Below are 15,837 nucleotides of genomic sequence, written 5' to 3'. Positions count from 1 at the left end.
GTGGGGGGAGCAAGGACCACGGCGAAGGCAGGTGGGGGGAGCAAGGCACATGGCGCCATAGCCAGAGAGGGCCGAGCGACGTCCACAGCCGAGCTGAAGGGCCGAGCGACGTCCACAGCCGAGCTGAAGGGCCGAGCGACGTCCACAGCCGAGCTGAAGGGCCGAGCGACATCCACAGACGAGCTGAAGGGCCAAGAGCAACCCCCTACACGAGTCCAGAACACCAGGAGGGGGAGGGTGGGAAAAGTCCTCCACAGAACAAAAAATCCACAGAAAAATCCATGGGGCAAAACACGGGGCTGCAACACCCCCCACGGCCAGGAAGGTCACAGGACACTGAAAAAACAAAACAAAACTAGGGCTGGTGACATGGCCCGCAAACAGGAAGTGAGGCGGCAAGGACTCTGTGCATCTCAGAGAGCAGAAATGGGTTTGATATCACCAATTATTTTGAAGATAGAAACAAATGTGTGAAAAAAAGGTTTTGGAACTTTTCTATGAATATATTGCCAATAGTAGGCTAGAGAAAAGAGAAATACTTAAAACACTTTACTTTAAAAACATTTCTAAACTAAATACACCACTGTAGAGTGTAAGATGACAAAGACATTCAATGCCGAACTTGGACTCAACAAATTAGGTGCAAATTCCCAAATGTTTAGCTCAAATTCAGTATAATTTTTTTAATTTCATTATTCCAGTCTATCTTTATTATGATAACCTGTTATGTAGAAGGTTATGTGATGTGTATTATTTTCATTGTTCAATTTTTTTAACCAAGGATGACTGTAGCTTGCACATGATTAACTAATTTTCACACCTGCTACCAAACACAGTGTTGTAAATATGAGTCTGTTCATTTCTTTGGAATTCTCAAAGCAATGATGTGCATATAAAATGAGTTATGTAGCTTTAAGGTGTCTCACAGACCTCCTTGATCTTGTTTTTATGCAGTATGAGTATTTCAATGCTGTTCTCATCAATGAGGTGGATGAGGAAGGCAATAACGTGGAGCTAGGTGGAGAATTCATCCTGCAGCCCAATGAACATTTCAACAACTTGTCTGTTAACCTCAGCCTGAGTGTGGTACAGGTACCTACCAACATGTACAACAAAGGTACAGTATGTTCCTTTATGTCATTTCAAAATATGATAAAAGGATGCTTTAGCAGCACAGAGCTGTACAACATAGTTGTACACATTAGTAACAAACAGAAAAAAATACCATAGCATGTTGCAGTAGATTACAGTATGGTGTTTTAACTACAGTATGATTGAAATTCAATTTTTATTGGTCACATACATCACAATACACAGTACAATATGCAGTGAAATGCTTTTTGGACTGTCAATGGTATAAATAGCTTAATATCTGTAAATAACTGTACCTTGTATATTATTTATGTTCTTATCTTTATAGTCTTTTGTCTATGTTTATATGTATACTGTATAAAGAGAAAAAAATACAGGATGGCACCCGTAACCCGTACACTTGGCAAATAAAATAAACATTGTGTAAAAATATACAAAGGATAGAATTACACTAAAAGTTACATTTTCCTATAAAGGGTTGTCTTGATAATGTTTCAGGCATGCTTAAATCAGGTAAACAATATGGATAGAGAGAGAGAGAGAGAGAGAGAGAGAGAGAGAGAGAGAGAGAGAGAGAGAGAGAGAGACAGAGACAGAGACAGAGAGACAGACAGAGAGACAGAGAGAGAAAAACAGAATGAATGGAAGTGCGAGAATTAAATAATCAGACTCTTTGATGATGATGGGGTTTTTGGGGTTTACAATGAATATTCCAATAAATATACAGTTAAATAGAAAATTTTTTTAATATACCCGTAAAGCTGCTCTGTGACATTAAACGTCATTAGATGTGTTTTTCATGTTAAAAGGGCTAAACAAAGAAAATCAAAATCAATTGAATTGCTTTTACTGTTTACAATATTGACATGTCTAATTCTGAATGTTGGTTTTATTTGTCCGAAATCCCAACATGGATTTAATGCTACATTATATGAAGCCTGATGAATTCACATTAAGTTCAAGCATTCTTTTATTAGCTTATTAGCTTCTCGATTTGATTAGTCTACTTAAATGAACATCAAACTCTTCATCAAAAAAAGTAGTATCATAAACACTTAACATAATTAAACCTCATTACCAGAAGGATTGTTGCAAAATGAAAGCATTTCAGCAATTGTTATACATAATAGACTAAAGAATCTTTCTGAAAACTATCATAATTTGTCTAATTTTATATTGATTTAATTACCTTTTTTTATGGACTGTTTTAAATATTTTAAGATTTAAATATCTTAATTGTTAGTGATGATGCCAATTATGTGCTTCACATAATTTTGATTTTAGGATTGAAGTCATGTCCTTGCTCAAAACAGAGTGAATATTATTCCTTGTGGAGACCCTGAGTGATACAGACAGTGTTCGAGAAAGAGGCAGTCAAAAAAAAACACACACATGTTCTGCTCTTAAAAAAGTGTAAGCGTGATGCCAGAATAAGTGATGAAGTTTAGACTGAATCTATAATAGCACTGAAGATTGCTGTCAAGAGAGATTAATTGCATCTAGATTTTAAGTCAGAGAGAGATCAATCGCATACGCACACACACACACACACGCACGCACGCACGCACACGCACACACACACACACACACACACACACACACACACACACACACACACACACACACACACACACACACACACACACAAACAAGACAAGCACAATTTTGTACATACACCTGACCATCATAGCCAAATGTGGTGTATGTCCAAACTGATGCCACAAAGTGTGAAGCACACAACTTTCTAGACCAATTTAGTCCCAAACCTGTTCCAGCATGACAATGCATCTGTGCACAAAGTGGGGTGCATGAAGACACATTTTGCCTGTTTTGGCATGGAAGAACATGAGTATACTGCACAAATCCCTTACCTCAACACAATGAACACCTTTGGGATTAACTAAAACACTGCATCTACAGTATAGCCTTCTCTACCCCACATCAGTGGCTGATTTCACTAATGCTTTGTGGCTGTAGCATTCCAAGAAGAGTGGAGATTATTATAAAATCAAATAGGAAAACTATATCTGAAACTGGAGGAATGGGATGTTCAACAATTACATGGGTTTGATGGTTCTGTGTCCACAAATCTTTGCCAATTTTCAGCAGTGCATGTTGAGAGAGAGAGAGAGAGAGAGAGAGAGAGAGAGAGAGAGAGAGAGAGAGAGAGAGAGAGAGAGAGAGAGAGAGAGAGAGAATCTTTTCCCAAATGAGAATTTAATTTTTTTCTAAGTCCAATTTACTTCCCTAAATGACTGGTGTAATGTTCCAATTTGTGAAAGATAGAGAGATTGTGGCTTCAGGTACAAATCAAATACACTCTCCTTCCCAGCCAGTTTATCACCAACGCTGGATAATAATTATGATCGAATTATGCAATCAGCCAATCATGTGTGTTCCACTCTGTAAGTGGAATAACGTCAATCTGAGACTCCATTACATACAAGTTGGAAATTGCAACTGAAATTGGACAGGACAAGTCGCCTGCTCTGAGATTTTTTTTTCTTTATTTTGATGATCAGTTGCATTAATGTACAGTTGTACAGTTCTGAACATGCAAGTGTACACATGTTCCTGATAAAGTTGTTGGTCAGTGTATATTGTTTCATTAGGGCAGTTTGTATAAAAATGTTTTTATGCATGTACTGGATATATTACACTAATCACAACCTTTAAAGCTTAAAAGAGTCCTTTAATTCCTTTCAGTAAATTTTTCACCCATTCAGTTTCATTAGTTCATTATTACCAAGAGTTCTCCAGAATCCTATTTTCAACAGTTAGGCAAAAGTATTTTAGAAGGCATTATCTCAGCTGAAACAAATAACAGCAAATGTGAGCTTATGTTAGAGTTTTTACAGAGTTTACATGACTAAATAGGACCTGTCGACGGGTGGAATATGTTAGGTTGCATGTGAACAGTCAGTTCTCAAAGTTGATGTGTTGGAAGCTGAGTCATGGCTTCTTTAAAAGGGCCTGTCTTTTGTTCCCTTTATGCAGTTGATTGTACCTACCAAAAGTGGTCCGAGAAAGGCTAGCCTGTCTGGTTCAATCCTAGGGGCGAGCTCCTGTAGCACAAACTGCTGAAAACATCAGTTCTTCTTTTGATAGAAAAGTGTCTGTACAAACATTACACTGCTGTTTGCTGCAAAATAGTCAGAGTGCCCATACTGACCCCTTTCCACCACCAAAAGCACCACCTACAATGCATCTAAACTGGACCAGGGATCAGCAAAAGAAGGTAAGCTGGTCTGATGAATCATATTGGCTTTTACATCATGTGGATAGCCAGGTGAAGAGATGGCTACAGGTTTTACTATGAGAAGAAGGCAAGCCATTAGAGACAAGATGGAGGATGCTCTTGGCAAAGATCTATTGTGAATATTGTACAGTAGCATTTATGTGGAAGGGCCTTTGACTCAGACTTAAAACATTAGGTTACTGTCGTAACCCCGGTTCTCTGAAACATCGAGTGGAGAGATCCACCTATGGGAAGGGCATCCGTTCCTGACCTCTACAGAAGCATCCAATTGCACCAAGTCTGGCTTGACAGACAGGAGCGCGTGCCAAAGGCAGGTAAGGTAACGCCCCTTACCCGAGTGCATAATGCACCTGCACGCGCTGCCTTTCCTCAGTGTACATATTCGCTTCTCGTGCAGCAAGTGGGGCAAACTTGGTGGATTCCTCCACTCAATGTTTCAGAGAACCGGGGTTACGACAGTAACCTAATGTTCTCTTTCATCATCTCGTGTTCGAGATCCACCTATGGGAGATATAGACAACTCCCCGGTTGCCCAATACACTCACAGCGAGGCCCTGTAAGCCAGAGGACGGCCAAAAAGGTGGTGCTCGGCACGTCACAAAGCAGCAGACATAACTGCGTGGGGCAAAAAGCTCAGCCAAAGGGAAACACAGCATGCGGCAACATGCATGTTAAAACCTCGCTGACATCCAACAAGCGGGCAGCCTGCTGGAAAAGAACATGTAAATAACATGTAAATGGACGAACCCGAGCGTATGGCGGGGAGAAGACCATATGCCTGAAAAACATGCACAGCCAGGCCGGGCGGACAGGGCTGACAAGAGTGCACGTGGCTACGAAGAGCCCACACTCAAGACTGCATGAGCCACGGTGGTACGAGTAACATCAAGCCGGTAGTGCCTGACAAAGGTGTGCGGAGAGGACCAGCTCGCCACGGCACAAATGTCTTGCAAGGGAACTCCCCCAAACAGAGCCCACGAAGCAGCCAAGCCTCTAGTGGAGTGAGCCCTGAGGCCATCTGGAGGCTGCATGCCCCTAGACTCATACGCTAAGGAGATAGCTTCTACAATCCAGCGAGAGAGGCGTTGCTTAGAGATGGGTTTTCCCGTGTTCGGCGGGGCCCAAGAGATGAAGAGCTGATCGCTCCCCAGAAAAGAGTTTGTCCTGCCTGTAGGGCACGCACAGGGCACAAAGCATTCAACCTCTGGTCCTCTGCAGAGGAAAAAGGAGGAGGGTGAAAAGCGGAGAGCTCGATCACACCACCAGTGAAGGCTGGAAAGCACTTAGGCACGAAGGCCGGGTTAGGCTTAAGCCAAACCCTATCCCTGCTAAGCGAGAATTTGGTGCACAAGGAATGAACTGAGAGCGCTTGCAATTCACTGACACGTTTGGCGGAAGCCAAAGCCAGGAGCAGCGCCGTTTTGAAGGACAGCAACCTGAGGGAGATATCCCCCAGGGGCTCAAAAGGCTGTTGGGCCAACACCTCCAACACCAAGGAGAGATCCCAATCCGGGACCACACTCCTGGTGACCGGCAGGGAGCGGCGCGCGCCCCTCATAAATCTACGGATAAGGGGGTGCTGCCCCACCGTAGCGTCGCCGAAACCGGCGTGACATGCAGCGATAGCCGCCAAATAGACCTTAATTGTCAAAAAAGACCTGCCACGATCGATAAGGCCCTGTAAAAAACCCAAAATATCAGTGACTGAGCACAGATACGAGACGAGCTGGTGCTCCTCACCACGCCTCACACACACGCCATTTGCAATCATAGAGAGAGCGTGTGGAAGGGGCCCTGGCACTCTGAATCGTGGCGATAACACGGGGGGGAAGCCCCAGCGTGCTGAAATTCGCCCTTTCACGGGCCAGGCCCAGAGAGCCACCCTGCCCGGGTGAGGATGAAAAATCTTCCCGTTCGCCTGGGTCAGGAGATCCGTACGCAACGGGAGGGGCCACGGCTCCGCATACAGAAGAGGAATTATCTCCGCTAGCCAAGGTGCCTTGGGCCACCTGGGGGCTATGAGGATCAGAGATAAACCCTGCGCCGCGACCCTGGCCAGGGTCAGGGATATCAGGCAGAGCGGAGGGAAAGCGCAGAGCAGCGCGCTGGGCCATGGATGAGCCAGAGCGTCCACGCCGAGGGGGGCGTCCTCGTCCCGAAGAGAGAAGAACATAGGACAGTGGGCGTTTTCGCGCGAGGCGAAGAGATCGACGGCAGCCTTGCCGAACCTCTCCCAGAGCAGTCCCACTATCTGGGGGTGGAGCCTCCACTCTCCGTACAGAGGGTTCCCCCTCGACAGAAGGTCTGCGACTCTGTTCAAAAGGCCCGGGACGTGAGTCGCTCGTAACGACAGAAAGTGCTGCGTGCTCCATACCAACAGCTTGTGAGCCAGAGCGTGAAGCCTGGAGGAGCGCATGCTGCCTTGACGGTTGATATACGCTACAGCTGTTGTATTGTCGCAGCGTACCAGCACATGATGTCCCCACAGGCGGAGGAGAAATGCATCAGAGCTTTCCACACAGTGAGGAGCTCCAAGTAATTTATATGGGCTGAGCGAAGTAAGATCGGCTACACACCATTCACTGACCCGCCCTCTTGAGTGGCTTCATCGAACGTATGAGAGAGCCGTGTGTTAACATTCTGAAGTTGTATTTCCGTAAATGTTTGTTCAACACTCTGAGATCCAGAATAGGACGGAGAGATCCGTCCTTCTTCGGGACCAGGAAATAACGAGAATAAAACCCCTGATCGCTTAGATGTGCGGGTACAACTCGAATCGCTCCCTTCTCGAGAAGAGATGAGATCTCGTCTTTCAGAATGTGGGCGGAGCACTGGTCCATGTGGGACCAGACCACTCCGTTGAACCGCGGGGGTGATTGGACAAACTGAAGTCTGTAACCCCTCGTGACTGTGTGAATCACCCAATCGGGGGCCGAGACAGACAGCCAGGCTGTCACGTGACTCCCGAGCGTCCCTACATGGGAGGGCGGGACGCCGGGGGCCGCGTCATTGATGGCGCGACGGCGCCCTCCAGTGGCCAAACCAGAGAAGTTTTCATTTATTTTTTTGTGAAAAACTGGGGCCGTAGCCTTTATTGAACATGTGAGAGGTGTGCGAAGGGGGGTGTGCACTCTGGGCGACACGGGGAACGGTGAAGCCTGTGCGGAACAAAGGATGACCCTCGCCAGCGAGGGGGGGCTGACCTCGCCGAAGGAGACCCTCCGTCTCTTGGACGGGTGAGCCTGGAGGGTAGAACGGGTGTCCGGAGGGCTGGCCGCCCATGAACGTGGACTGAAGACCCCCAGAGGCCGAACATCAGGTCGGCCGCTTACGTTTCGGAACAGAAGGAGCGGGGATAGTAGGCCTCCGAGCTGCGTCCGCGGCGAAAGACGTCTTACCCCAGGGCCTATCAGGGGGGGGGAGGGGGCCTGCCCTGCTGAGCCTGTGGCTTCCCACGGGGTTTGTTGGACCTGCCAGCGTAGTGGGACTGGCGTCCCGCAGCAGGAGCGTTAGGCGGCCGCCCAGATGGCGTCTGGCGTGGCGCCGGCTTTCTAGGAAGACACAGTTTGAAGGCCTCGTCCTCCTTCTTCTTATCAACGCAGCGCTGCTGCATCAGCGCAATGGCTGGGCGGAAAAGAGCTTGACACTGGCGCCCCAGCGAAGCGGCCCTTCTCACTATCGGGGAGACCAGATAGGTTGAGCCACAGCACACGTTCTCTGACCACCGACAAAGCCATAGAGCGCCCGCTAGCCTGGACAGCCTGACGGGCGTTGCGGAGGACGAGGTCATTGACCGTGACGATCTCCTTCCAGAGATCAGGGGATGGCGACCCACTCTCCAGCTGCTGGCCCAAATCAAGCAGGAGTTCAGCCTGATACGCGGACAACAGCGAGGAGACATTGAGAGCTCGAATGGAAAGAGCTGAGGCTTTATAAGACGCCTGATGGATTGATGCGGAGAAACGATCCATCTTGCCCGGGAGGACGGGCTTGGGTGGGGCGAGCAGCCCGCCCAGGGATGGGTTAAGGTGTCTGGCGATGGAAGGCTTGATCACGGGGGGTCGCCCATGCCCAGACCCACCATATCCTTCACCTCAAGCCCCGCGAGACCGTGTTTTAGATCAAGCGGATCTCCCCAGCAATACCTCATGTGTTTTGCACATGCAGGGAGGACGGGCAGGAGCTGCTTCCTCGGGCCGGCAGGAGGCCCTAGAAGCTTACCGTCATACACATCCCTCTCCTGATCCGAAGCATTCAGGAGAGCCGGCCATTCGATGTCGAGGCGCGCGGCGGCACGTTCTCAAAGCTCCAGCAGCCCGCGGAAGACGGGATGGCTACCTCGTCATCCGAGCTCTCGAGAAGGCCCGCCTCGGCCTCATCCCCGGAACCTGCCGGTCCTTCGGGGAAGCGGTTGTCGGCCGGTAGTAAATCCTCAAACGGGGAAGGACACATGTCAGCCCAGTCAGAGGAAGCCGCGCCGTGGGAGGCCCCCGGGAGCGCGGCGGCGTCGCCTTTTCCCCCCTCCGAGTCGGACAGCTCGCAGTTGACACACTGGGAAGTGCCCGTCTTGAGCCTGCGACGCAGGAGCTTTTTTGGGAGCGCCAGGCAATGGCTACAGTTCTCCGGCAGATCAATAGCCTCTTGCGCATGCTTGAGACCCGTGCAGACAACGCAGAAGGGATGGGAATCCCTCGCGGCGATAAGCGCACCGCACGCGGCCGGGCAGGCTCGCAATAGGCCGTCCACCGGAGTAGCCGGAGCCGCTTTGGAGAGCGCCATAAGGAGGAAAAAAGGCAAAAAAGCAGGCGGGCAGCCTACGGAAAAAAAGGGGGGTGCGAGCGTGGGCGGCTCGCGAAGCTAACCTGGCTGAGGACGAACACGTCCGGCGGAGGCTGATCAAGCGATATGTCCTCCTGAAGACAGAAAGTGCAGTCCAAAAAACCAGGGAGCTGTGAGGTAGGATCAGAAGTCGCGAGAAGCGAAAGTAAACTGAGGAAAGGCAGCGCGTGCAGGTGCATTATGCACTCGGGTAAGGGGCGTTACCTTACCTGCCTTTGGCACGCGCTCCTGTCTGTCAAGCCAGACTTGGGGCAATTGGATGCTTCTGTAGAGGTCAGGAACGGATGCCCTTCCCATAGGTGGATCTCGAACACAAGATGATGAAAGAGAACATACTGGAGACCAAATACACCTATTCATGGTAACAGTATTCCCTAATGGCAATGACCTATTTCAGCAGGATCATGCTGAATGCCACATTGCAAAAATTGTTCAGGAATGTTTGAAAAACATAACAAAGAGTTCAAGGTGTTGCCTTCCGAATTAGATATTCCATTCAATCTGATTTTGGATTGATCTCAGTCTGATCTATGGCATGTGCTGGACAAAGGCAAAAATGTTAGATCCATGGAGGTCCCATTTTAAAAATTACAGGACTCAAAGGATCTTCTGCTTATGTCTCAGCACCAGATACCACAGTACACCTTCAGAGGTCTTGTAGAGTCCATGCCTTTATGGCTCACTGAAGATTGGTGTACCACACCTGTTTTTCTTCAAACATGAAGCATATCATAATAAACACAGGAAACAGACAAATACAAACTATGTAACAAGTGATTAGAGACTGTAAAAATATGGCTTAGTTGGTGGTTTGTGACTTAAGTGGTTAAGGCTTTGGGTTGTTGATTAGAAGGTGTGGGTTCAACCACACAACTACTGAGCTACAGTACCACTGCGGGGCACGTGAGCAAGACTATTAACCATACTGTATCTGCTCCAGGGATGCTGTATCATAGCTGCCTCTGTGCTCTAATCCCAACTTCCATAGTTGGGATAAAGTTCTGCTGTAATGTGTGGCAATAATAAAGGCTTTTTCTAGTTTTTTTTTTTTTTAACCAACCAAATATGTTAACAAATTAAACTAAATTAATGATTTTTGGTCCCACATGGAATTAGAATTCATTACAATTATAATTAATGGAATATAAATGTAATTGACAGTATGAATGTACAGCATGGGCTATAAGGAAATTAGCCAAAAACATGCATTTTCTTCCCATTCAATGTGTTTTTCACATAACTATTAAGTATAAATTGTTGCTATCAGTGATTAAAATGATTTGGAGGAAACTTATATCAGTTTATTTTTTTGAAAGACTAAAGAGCGGGGCTTAGCAATGCTAGTAGATTTATGTCATAGCTTTTCTCCTCTAGTGTAGCAACATTCCTGGAATTTATAAGCACAAGAACAGCAAGGTGTATGTAATGTGTGTAATGCAGTGGCCAGGATGAATACACAATGACAATCCCAGCACTGCTGCTTTACCACACTCATGTTTTCACAAATTGTTTAAAACAATTGTTTACAAAAGTACATGTTCATTTAGTACCATTCAAATGGAAAGCTAAAGTAGAGCTTTGTTGGTGAACTGGATGCTGACCTTCTGTAAGCAATTATTGTGATTATCACCTCCATAAAATCATCCCCATTATAGCAATGATACTAACTATACCTGATTTGGATAATTAGCATGAAGGATCTGATGTTTTCATTTTTCAAAAACATGTGAGGTTGTGAGCACTGTGTTTATTTTTTGAATGTTGAATGATCCAGAGTTTGCATAATTGCCTTAGATAAGGTAATTGTTAATAATTACAATAATGAAACACCTAATATAGATTTGGTGTGAGAGGCAGACTGAGACAATGTGTGTGTGGGGAGTGTGTGTGTGTGTGTGTGTGTGTGTGTGTGTGTGTGTGTGTGTGTGTGTGTGTGTGTGTGTGTGTGTGTGTGTGTGTGGTGTGTGTGTGTGTGTGTGTGTGTGTGTGTGTGTGTGTGTGTGTGTGTGTGTGTGTGTGTGTTTTAGGGGTTTCAGGGATGAGTCAAAGAACTCATGTGTATCATTTAAATAAAAAAAAAAAAAAAGGAATTAGAATTAGAATTTTTTTCGGTATCTTCAATAGATAGCTTACATTAATCACTACCTTAAGCCTAAGGATCTTCTAAACATCCATGAAGAGCAGATGATGAACATTTCCGGCTCCTTTCTTTCATCAAAATGTTTTAATTTCACCCCTTTCAAGTTAAAAAACTGTGTTAGGAAGGTGCTAAAAACATACTCATAATTGCTAGTGGTAAAAGAGGGTCTTCTAAGTTTTCTGTCTGCTGTCCTTGATCTACTTCCGAGAGATTTCAGGAGGCCTGTTTTTCAAGGTTTTTTTATTTATAATTTCTGCTAAAATCAGCAGAAAGTTCTGGTTTTGTTAGCAATGAATAAAAGTATACTCTTTGACTTAAAACAACTTGAATGTAAAAGGAAAAAGCACACAGTAAAGCACAAACCAATAAGGGTGCATGCATACAAGGGTGAAATGGGACACATGTGAGGTTAAATGGGGCATGTGTTGTGAGGGGCTGGTGGGTAATGTAATCAAGTGCTTGGCTTAGCAGAATCAATACAGCTGCTACAAAATATAGGTAATAGAATGACAAAAATATTCTTAAGTAATGATATATACTTTGTAAGTATCTGGTCAGGTCCATTTGGTCCATTTGGTCATTGGAAAATTATACTGTATAAAATCTACTACTGTATATTAGAGTTGAAGTTAAATAATACGTACAGTATAGGCAAAGTTCCAGCTTTAACTCAAGGGTGTTTACATCCAAATCTGGTGAATAGTGTAGGAATATAGCACTTTTTAAAATATGTGGTCCTCCGTTTACTACGGTTTGCTTCACTTCCTGTTTGCTCTTGAAGCAATATGCCTTTAATTAAATGAATTCATACTTTGGATCATGATTCCTTTCTTTCTACATACTCTTTCATTTTTACTCAACTTTGTTCTGTTTTTTATAGGCTTTTTAGAATTTGGTAATCTGGTATTCCAGTTTTAAGGCTTGCCAGTGGTTTACATCTTGTGTCAAACCCTCTCTATTTACTCAGGTGAAGTTTTCACTTGATTGACACAAGGGTGTTCTTGATCTGGCCAACTGTTGTGAAAGGCTTTTTCTTCACCGGTGTAGGAAATTTGTCATCTACAACAGCATTCTTGTGGACAACAACTCAAGTCAAGTCAAGGCATTTTATTTTTCCTGAGTGCAGGTGTGCAGTCTTTCTTTTTAAATCTGTACTACATAGAGATTTTTTAGTCTTTCTTCATTAGCAGTGACAGATTTTTGCTTCAAAATAGTCCGCTATTGGTTATTGAGAGTTAGGAGGATATTGAGGGTTAACAGCAACAGATTCCTAATCCAAATGCCACACTTGAAGTCTGTAAAACTTATTAGGACCTTGGCATGTGAGGGTGGGCAGAAACACTTGTAAAACAGAGATAATAGAAGGTTAACTGAGCTTTGGACTCACATTTATTCACTCCACGTTTTCAGTGCACACAACTCAAAACAGCTCAAGAGAAACAGACTTGTAGCTTTTCTCCCATCAAGTACAAGTTCATGCTCTGATCTGCCTGCTTAGTCTCTCTCTCTCTCTCTCTCTCTCTCTCTCTCTCTCTCTCTCTCTCTCTCTCTCTCTCTCTCTCTCTCTCTGGTTATGACATATACTGATGGCACAATGAAACACATATAAGACAATTTTACAGTAATAAGCTTCAGTTAATATTCATCAACCGAATGAGGAAAAATATAAAACTTCTGATATTTTGTTGATGAGAAAAGTCATAGGAGAGTGTCATACTGGATAGAGCAGACAATAATTAATCAATCAAATTATTTCTTGCTTAGTTTTTAATTTTATACTTTGTGATTTATATATATATAATTTATTGTTATATGTATTTTATGTAAATGAGGCAAAAAGGCAAATTCTAACTGAATAAGTGATCAGAATTGATAATCAATCTAGTAAGATAATCTAGTAAGAAAAATTTGGAATGAGCAGCAGCAATTTGTTCTTTATTCCTAGAGGGACGATGAACAGCAAAATGGCCAATTTTTTATTAAAATACACACTCTACCCAACTATCTTTCACAAATTCGATATGGAACATTACACCAGTCATTTAGGGAAGTAAATTGGACTTAGAAAAAAATGAACTTCTCATTTGGGAAAAGATCTCTCTCTCTCTCTCTCTCTCTCTCTCTCTCTCTCTCTCTCTCTCTCTCTCTCTCTCTCTCTCTCGCTCTCTATTCTTTTTCTCTCATCATCCCGGATGGTTTTTAAAAGCAGCCTGAAGTCTTTTTAGAATCTTACCACATAATTTCCATAATGATAGATACTGAGCAGTGGGGAATCTCCATTTATGAGGGCCTTAGAAAGTGTATAACAAACATTAATGTTTGTGTGATCTGGTGAATAATGCATTGATGTTGATGGTAATGATGATGGAGTTTGCCATTAATGTGGGTATTTATGTAGAAGTTCCAGTTGATTTCATATTTCCTTAAAGGAGTTCAGATATGGAAATATATTTTTTTGCTCATTTCCTTATTGATTCTTCCCATTTCATGCTCTTTCTTTTCACAATGATTTTTTTGACGAATTCCAACCGTTTGTCAATTTGTCCATGGTTCATGAGATTCATGGCACATTTTTAGCATAGAGATTGGATTCGTAACCGCAGCATATCTTACATGTTTCTGTTTTATTTCATATTCATTTCTCCAGTCTTATTCATTCTCGTTTCCTCTGTTTCCATTCCCTCAATGCAAAATCTCTCTCAAAATGATAATCAGAGATAGCTACATTGTGTGGGATAGAGTTAAGTGAGCATAGTGGCTTTTGAATCTTCACTGAGAAGCTGGATTAGGTTTAAAATAACTATTGCCTACTGTCATTTAGTGATTTGATATACAGCTGATGCATGGGGTTTATGAGCTTCAGATGATGTCTAGCAGATTATCTTTTTTTTTTTTTTTGGCAAAGCTAGAAAAGCACTAGCGGTACGTGTCAACTGCTCTTTCAAGTGTGTTATGGTTTTTATTTAACTGACTAATTTAGCTTTCATTGCAAATCCATTTGCTTTTTCCAACCACACAAAGCTGATGTTCATAGGATATGTGAAACCAGCAGTTGGGAGTTTTATGGCAGGTTTTGCATATAGAAAGCAACATTATTTTATCATGCCTCATTCATATATGTACTAAATGGTTGACACCCTTTAGTTAACTGTGATATATTCAGTTAACTGGTAATATGCTTGAAGTACGTCTGGGTGTTGTGGGTGTTGTTTAGTTCCCAGACTGAATGTCTAACTGTTCCTGAAAGTGTCTTCAGATTGGCAAATGCAAACTAGTAATTATTTGGAATTAAGTCATTAAGTAATTAAGAGATTTTCTATTCCTCTTTGCAATATTGCAAAAAAAACAAAGACAAATGGAGATAAATGACCAAACTGACAGACTTGGCTGGCAAACAGTGTTGTTTACTTACATATATTAGACTATGTTTAAAACAAAGGAAGTACATTTTTAAAAAAATCTTGAATACGCATACAGTATATACCAATACCAATCAGCCATAATATTAACAGTCCTCCTTTGTCTTCAAAATAGCTCTGACCTATTGAGGCATGGACAAGAACTTTGAAGGTGTGCTGTGGTATCTGGCATTAAGACATTTGCAGCAGATCCCTAGTCCTATACGTTTTGAGGTGTGTCCTACATTTATCAGTCCTCTTTGTCCAACACATCCCTCTGATGCTTGATAAAATTGAGATCTGGGGAATTTTGAAGCCGAGAAGCACCATTCCTAACAAATTTTGTAGTGTGGAAAGGTGCATTATCCTGCTGAACCAGTTGTGATATTATGTGGTTTTGACAACTTTCTGTCATAGTTAGCATGAACTTTTTCAGCAATTTGTGCTACAGTAGGAATTTGGCCACCCGGACTAGCCTTCTTTCTTTATGTGCATCTGTTATCCTTGGGCACCCAAGGCTCTGTCACCAATTTACTGATTGCCTTCTCTTAGAATACTTTAGACAAGTCCTGAATTGTCAAAGTGGCTCAGATTCTTACACTTTCCCATTTTTTCTTATTTCACCATATCAACTTCAAGACTGTTCACATGCTGCCTAATATATTCCACCCCTTGACATATGCCATAATAATGAGAGAGTCAGTGTTATCAGTGTTTTTTTTAAGTTGTTTTAATGTGTAGACACACACACACACACACACACACACACACACACACACACACACACACACACACACACACACACACACACACACACACACACAGTGTAATACAGTAGGGATGTGTATTCTCGAGATATGATTTATTGCATATAACATTGTTATAGTCTTATAAGATGCAGTATTATTATTAAATTTCTGTGTAAATTGTACAGCAAAACATGTGCTTCTGCTTCCTGTCTGTTTCTCTCTTTTGTTTTCTTAGACTCAGCAATAGTGAATGGAGTTTACTGGTCTGAGGCGCTTAATAAAATCTTTGTGGATAACTTTGAGAGAGACCCATCCCTCATATGGCAGTACTTTGGCAGTGCTAAGGGCTTCTTTCGACAG

The 15,837-nt window shown here is 43.6% G+C and overlaps 1 protein-coding gene across 2 annotated transcripts in view; it reads left to right on the top strand.

Annotated features, from left to right (window-relative positions):
- The window catches only part of cacna2d3a (calcium channel, voltage-dependent, alpha 2/delta subunit 3a), a 198,881-nt gene that overhangs the window by 75,071 nt on the left and 107,973 nt on the right, over window positions 1-15,837 (top strand). For both annotated transcript variants that reach the window (XM_027166722.2, XM_047800316.1), the window contains exons 5-6: window positions 955-1,117; window positions 15,713-15,837. The exon at window positions 15,713-15,837 is cut by the window's right edge and continues 7 nt beyond it. In XM_027166722.2, the coding sequence (XP_027022523.2) occupies window positions 955-1,117; window positions 15,713-15,837 (288 nt within the window). The remainder of the gene's footprint in view (window positions 1-954; window positions 1,118-15,712) is intronic.

This window comes from Tachysurus fulvidraco, chromosome 14, assembly GCF_022655615.1.
Source record: "Tachysurus fulvidraco isolate hzauxx_2018 chromosome 14, HZAU_PFXX_2.0, whole genome shotgun sequence".
NCBI classification, from domain to species: domain Eukaryota; kingdom Metazoa; phylum Chordata; class Actinopteri; order Siluriformes; family Bagridae; genus Tachysurus; species Tachysurus fulvidraco.
Note: the sequence above shows the minus strand (reverse complement) of the source record. Positions and strands in the feature narration are given on the sequence as shown.